This window comes from Podarcis tiliguerta (genome assembly GCF_965153285.1).
Source record: "Podarcis tiliguerta genome assembly, chromosome: 6".
NCBI lineage: Eukaryota > Metazoa > Chordata > Lepidosauria > Squamata > Lacertidae > Podarcis > Podarcis tiliguerta.
In genome coordinates, this window is record NC_139539.1 from 90,450,678 (window position 1) to 90,456,625 (window position 5,948).

Below are 5,948 nucleotides of genomic sequence, written 5' to 3' on the forward strand. Positions count from 1 at the left end.
CGCACCCCGCCGCGGGGATTCGAACCGCCGACCTTTCGATCGGCAAGCCCTAGGCACTGAGGCTTTAACCCACAGCACCACCCGCGTCCCAAAACCATAAAATACTGTAGAATAAAATCAGGGTAAAACTAGGCTAATCCTAGCAATGCATAGTGACAATGCAAGCCTAAAGTGGGTATCAGCTGATCCTCTTTAGGGACAGTATTCCACACCCATCTTCCTAAGGACCACCCATTGTTCCTCATTCAATGGGAATATCCAAAGAAAGCCCTCAGAGTACAACTCCCATGTGGCCATTTGTTCTTCTGGGATAATGTTACAAGCTTTTTGGGTGAAATCTGCCCGCGTCACGAACAAAGGGCAACACCACCAACCGCCCAGTGTTTCGAACCACTTTGCTGTGCTCTCAGCAGACATCCACATCCAAGATCAGCTGAGCCCTTTAAAACATTAAAGCTCTGTCATCACAGGATAGCACCACTCATCACAGGATAGCGCCACTCTTTTTCAAGCATTGTGAATGCGTGTCTCAGCTTTGAACGACTCTTTCCCAGCAGAAATGCCCGTGTTTGTTATTTTCACCTCTTATGCTTGTAGCCTACGTGGTTTGTGCAGACAGTCTAATGGAATCAAGAGGATGTTTTGAGACAAACCTCACATAACTCAGCCAAAGGAACCGCCTCTCCTGGTATGCCCCACAGAGAAACTTACGGTCTTCAAATAAAAACATCTTGAAGGTCCCAGGCCACAGAGAAGTTAGGCTGGCCTCAACTAGAGCCAGGGCTTTTTTGGCCATGGCTCCGATCTGGTGGAACGCTCTGCCACAAGAGACCAGGGCCCTGCGGGACTTGACATCTTTCCACAGGGCCTGCAAGACAGAGCTGTTCCACCAGGCCTTTGGCCAGGGCACAGCCTGACTCCCTCCCTCAGCCAATGGTTGCCAGTGGCTTGAATTAATTAATTTTATAATGTATGATTTTAGAGTGTTGTTTGTGCTGTACTTTTGTACTGTTTTATTGTTAGCTGCCCTGAGCCTGGCTTCAGCTGGGGAGGGCGGGATATAAATAAAATTTATTATTATTATTATTTGCTTCCTTTGCCTCCAACCTGTTTTTTCCTCTATATCCCTAGTTGCTATAACCCAGATCAGTGCTATGCCTGCTGCTTATCCACACCTTTCCGGTGCCTTTGCTGCTAAATTATTTTATTATCATTATTCCTTATTGAATTTATATAACGGAGGCCTCAGGGCAGTTGAAGAAGGGACCAACTGCCGCCCCACCATTTGAAGGGCGAAGAGAAATTAGCACCCACGCCCTCCCCAGCCCAGAGTCGGCAGAAACACAAGTGCAGCTTAAACAATGTCAAAATATTTAATACGTGTTGCACACGCCAGAAGTTTACAATTGCCATACAAAATCACATCAACCGGAGGAAGAATATTGTACAAAGTGTCCTCTCTCCCATAACCTTTATAAAACAAAGGCTAGGAGTAATCACCCCAGGGAACTGTCCCTCAAGAGATCTGCAAACAGTTCCAAAACACCTTCTCAGCCCTTCAAGCCTAGTGCTTTAGGGGCTTATCCTCGCCCCCCCCCCAAAAAAAACCCCTAATCTTACAGCAAACTTTCCAAAGGTTGCTCGGAAGAACATGCTCTGCGCGGCACGAGAACAAGGCAAGGGTATGACCTTCAGAACCGCTTCGGCCGGAGGATGGATGGATGGAAAGAGCAAAGGAAGGGAGGGCAGGAAAACGCTGAGCTGCTTCCACGCAGACTGCAAAATCACAACCGGGGGGGACGGAGGAGAAGCCATCTCTCCAGCCCACCCCGTCCAAAGTTTTAAACGCCGCAAATTGCCCTGGTCCAGTCGCGCCCGCATCCCTCCGTGGGAGAAGAACGGGTGGCGCATGTCAGGAGCTTCGCGTCGAGCAGCCTGGGCGCTTGAAATCCGAAGCAAACCCGGATCAACGTGCAGCCACCCCCCCCCCAGCCGCGGTCCCAATAATATGCAACCGGGGAAAATAGGCAAGTTCAGAAAGCCACGATGGCCGTGCTCCAAGGGTTGAGGTTGCGCAGCATGGACTCGTCGCAGCAAATCGGCCCCGGCTCGGCGTCCGCTGCTGCTCCGGCCGACGCCTCGTCCTTGTCGTCGTCGTCGGCTTCCCTCCGCCGGCGCCGCCCGGCACCCGAGGGCTTTTTGCCGAGCAGTCCCGAGAAGCTGGAGCCGAAGATACTGATGAGGCTGGCCACGTTGCCCGGCTCCAGGTCGCCGTCGTGGTGCCTGGGGTTCTGCGGCTCCCGCTCCCTGCGCGGCTTCTTCAGCGGGGAGCTCCCAGACGGCGCGCCCTCGCCTCGTTGCACAGCGGCGCCCCGCTTCCTGGGGCAGCAGGGCGGAGAGGGAGCCTCGGCCGGCTGCTTGCCGGCATCCGCCGTCGGAGAAGAGCAGCCGCAGCAGCGCCGCGCCAGCCGATTAGCATCCCAATCCGGCGCGAGGTTCCGTGGCGACGGGGGAGCCCTGCGCTCCGAAGGCAGCGCCGCCGGCTGCAGGAAAAACGGAGGCGAGGGAGGAAAGACGGGCAGCCTCGAAGGTGGTGGTCCTCCTCCTCGGAGCGGATCCGCACCAGGCGCCATCGGCCCCGGAACAGCAGCCGGGAAAGGCGCCGCCTGCGCGCCATCCAACTCGCTCAGGTAGACCTGCCGGGCGCTGCGCAAGACGAGCGAGACCAGGAGGTTCCGGTGCAGCTTGACGCCGCCGCGCTGGCCCCGCGCGCCGTACATCTTGCCCAGCGAGATGCTGACGATGCGCTGCGCCTCCAGCTTGCAATCCATGCCCGACGGGATACCCTCGGCCCGGCGCGCAGGGCCAGGAGGGGCGGCGGCGCGGCGAGCCGCTCGCTGCCCAAAGCGAACGCAAGCGGGAGCAAAACACGTCCGCGCAAAACACACGGCGCGTCTCCGTCGAAGGAGCAGCCAGCAAAACCTCAACATCCGCCGCGCTCCATCCCGCCGCCGATTGAAGGCAGCCCAGCCCGGAGCGCGCGGTTTTGAGAACGCAGCGCATTGCGCCGGAGCCAATCACAGCAGCGGGCGGTTGCCCGGCTCCGCCCACCCCCGTCTAGCCTCCGGCGCGCGCCCGGCTTCCTCGCCCGTGCGCGCGCCCGCCCCGCGAGCTCGGCCAATGGGGAGCGTGGGAAGCGAGATTCGAACGGGTCCTTGGCCCCGCCCCTCCCGCCTGCTGAGCCCGCGCTTCAAAGAGGCGAAGCGTTCCTTGCGCGCTGGGGGCTGCGAAGTAGGGGTTGCAAGAGATGTTTTTTTGTGCAGATAAGCGAACCTCTCCCAATTCAACAGCAGCGCTTGTTTCCCCAGGAAGCGTGCGTGTGCAGGATCGCAGCCTTTCTGCACCCTCTTGGCGCTTCCAGATGATCCAAGCTTTTTTTATTCTTTTGATATTGCTCACTCCCTGTTTTATTCCCTCCAACATTTCTCCAGTGAAAATAGGGACATCTTACTCCATACCCTCCAACATTTCTCCAATGAAAATAGGGACATCTTATTCCATACCCTCCAACATTTCTCCAGTGAAAATAGGGACGTCCTATTCCATACCCTCCAACATTTCTCCAGTGAAAATAGGGACGTCCTATTCCATACCCTCCAACATTTCTCCATTGAAAATAGGGACATCTTATTCCATACCCTCCAACATTTCTCCATTGAAAATAGGGACATCTTATTCCATACCCTCCAACAGTTCTCCACTGAAAATAGGAACATCTTACTCCATACCCTCCAACATTTCTCCATTGAAAATAGGGACATCTTATTCCATACCCTCCAACATTTCTCCAATGAAAATAGGGACATCTTACTCCATACCCTCCAACATTTCTCCATTGAAAATAGGGACATCTTACTCCATACCCTCCAACATTTCTCCAATGAAAATAGGGACATCCTATTCCATACCCTCCAATATTTCTCCAATGAAAATAGGGACATCTTATTCCATACCCTCCAACATTTCTCCATTGAAAATAGGGACATCTTACTCCATATCCTCCAACATGTCTCCAATGATAATAGGAACACCCTATTCCATACCCTCCAACATTTCTCCAATGAAAACAGGGACTGCCCCTTGGAAAATGGGGACACTCGGACGGTGGATCATCACCCTAATCTCCCCTCGTGTCAATTTTTACAGAGCAAAAAGTGGGAATTCACACAAGATGAAAACACCATTCCCCATATGAACAGCAAATGGTTGGATTGAAGTTAAAGCTGTTATAACCCACGTGGCATTAACTGCAGTTTAGCCATTTGCTGTTTACACGGAGAACGATGCTGACTTTATCGTAAGTAATGCTGACATAACGCAAGCAAAATGCCTTGAACACAATGATGTTATTGCAGAGCTTTCAATGTGTTTTGAATTTTACAGTGCTGAATCCTAAAGTACCGGGTAAAACACAGGTCAAAGTCTCAGCGGCTTCCTAGCAGAAAGCTCCTTAATACTTAGCTGATGTAAAGCAAAGCTCACACAAGTAGCCTGTTTCCCCATTACAGAGGAAGTAAATAACATGCTAATTTTATCAATGCTCATGCATACTCAATGAATCAGCGCTCAATGAACTCTTCTGATATTTTGAGCACCTTGGTCCATAGAAATGCATTGCTATGTGCCACAACAGCAATGATTGCCGTAACTAGTCATAATTGCTGTAGCGCTTGGTCATGTAAGCACTTCTGACAACACCTGACAGTTGTACCCCGGCAGGCTCATAACAACTGTCAAAATGTTTGCATATATGACTCTTCAGGTATACTGATTCCACCCCCCCATAATTATAGTCTTAATTCAACAACTATTTAGGATGAATCAGGATTAAGTGCAAACACAGAGAGCCAAAATCATTATTACAAAATCTCACTACAGCCAAAGAGAGACAGGCTGCAATCGGTAATGATCAGTCATCACTTACCCCGGGCTGCAATTCCAGAGTTTTATATTGATTTTTTGCACTCTCTCTCTCTCTCTTTGGAGGGGGATAGTACTAGGTTTCCTTGCACACTCAGAACACAGTGTGACATTTCTGAGTAAACCTGCAATTGGACTATGCAGCTAAATAATCGGAGGTGTACAATTTGTACATTTTAGTAGATTTATTTATGAGCTGTAGCAGGCCTACCCAGGATGAGAACATGGAGAACCAGGTGGTGGCTGACATTGTGTTTATTCCTTGGGAGTCCCTCAGAGCTAATTCTCAGATAAGAGGCAACTCTATATTTCGGCTGCATGACTTCGACTGCAGATGAGGGCTCACACACAAAGGTTTAATATTCCTTCCTGTTAAAAAGAAAATCTAGAAGACTAGGTAACAAGGCGCAAGGTACTGTACTAAGTTAGTTTTATCCCTGATATCTAGAGCTTTCAATGGGGGAACATGAGACATATGAGCCAGTCTAAAGTGGCAAAGTCCAGCAACAGGTTCTGGTCCTATTCTGAATCTGATTATTAGAACGCAGGCACGAAAAAGTCACAATTCTGTTTGCTTTATACAAAAATATGTCATTTTATTAAAAAATCTCTGGATTTGCCACTTTAGCGCCTGCAGTTTACTTGCAACCTTTAGCTAGCTAATATAAGCACAGGAATAACTGGTGAGTTTGGAGGGGTATTTTTGTTAGGGGGGGTTGCAAGGTGCATAAAAGGCTTGGGGCACAAGCCCATGATGCAAATTTGCATATGCTAATCTATGAGGGTTGCCATATTCCCAAAAGTGGTGTTGAGCTCCACCGCTACCCCTAACATCCCCCCCAAAAAAAAATCGTTTTGAGGCTTTTCTTTGATTTTTTAAAAATAAAATAGCCCAACTTGCCATATATCCGGGTTTTCCTGGACATTTTGCCAATTCAGCAAAAATCTGCCTGGATGCCATTTTTCCA

At 50.4% G+C, this 5,948-nt stretch overlaps 1 protein-coding gene across 1 annotated transcript; it reads right to left on the minus strand.

Annotated features, from left to right (window-relative positions):
- Window positions 1-1,359: 1,359 nt before the first annotated feature.
- Window positions 1,360-3,056, minus strand: IER5 (immediate early response 5). Its single transcript, XM_083447212.1, has one exon. It carries the CDS (start codon window positions 2,988-2,990, stop codon window positions 2,034-2,036), a length of 957 nt encoding a protein of 318 aa, XP_083303338.1. The 5' UTR covers window positions 2,991-3,056; the 3' UTR covers window positions 1,360-2,033.
- Between the last annotated feature and the right edge of the window lie 2,892 nt (window positions 3,057-5,948).

Excerpts from the sequence above, each read along its gene's own strand:
- IER5 (XM_083447212.1), bottom strand. The coding sequence starts at position 2,990 with ATGTTGAGGTTTTGCTGGCTGCTCCTTCGACGGAGACGCGCCGTGTGT.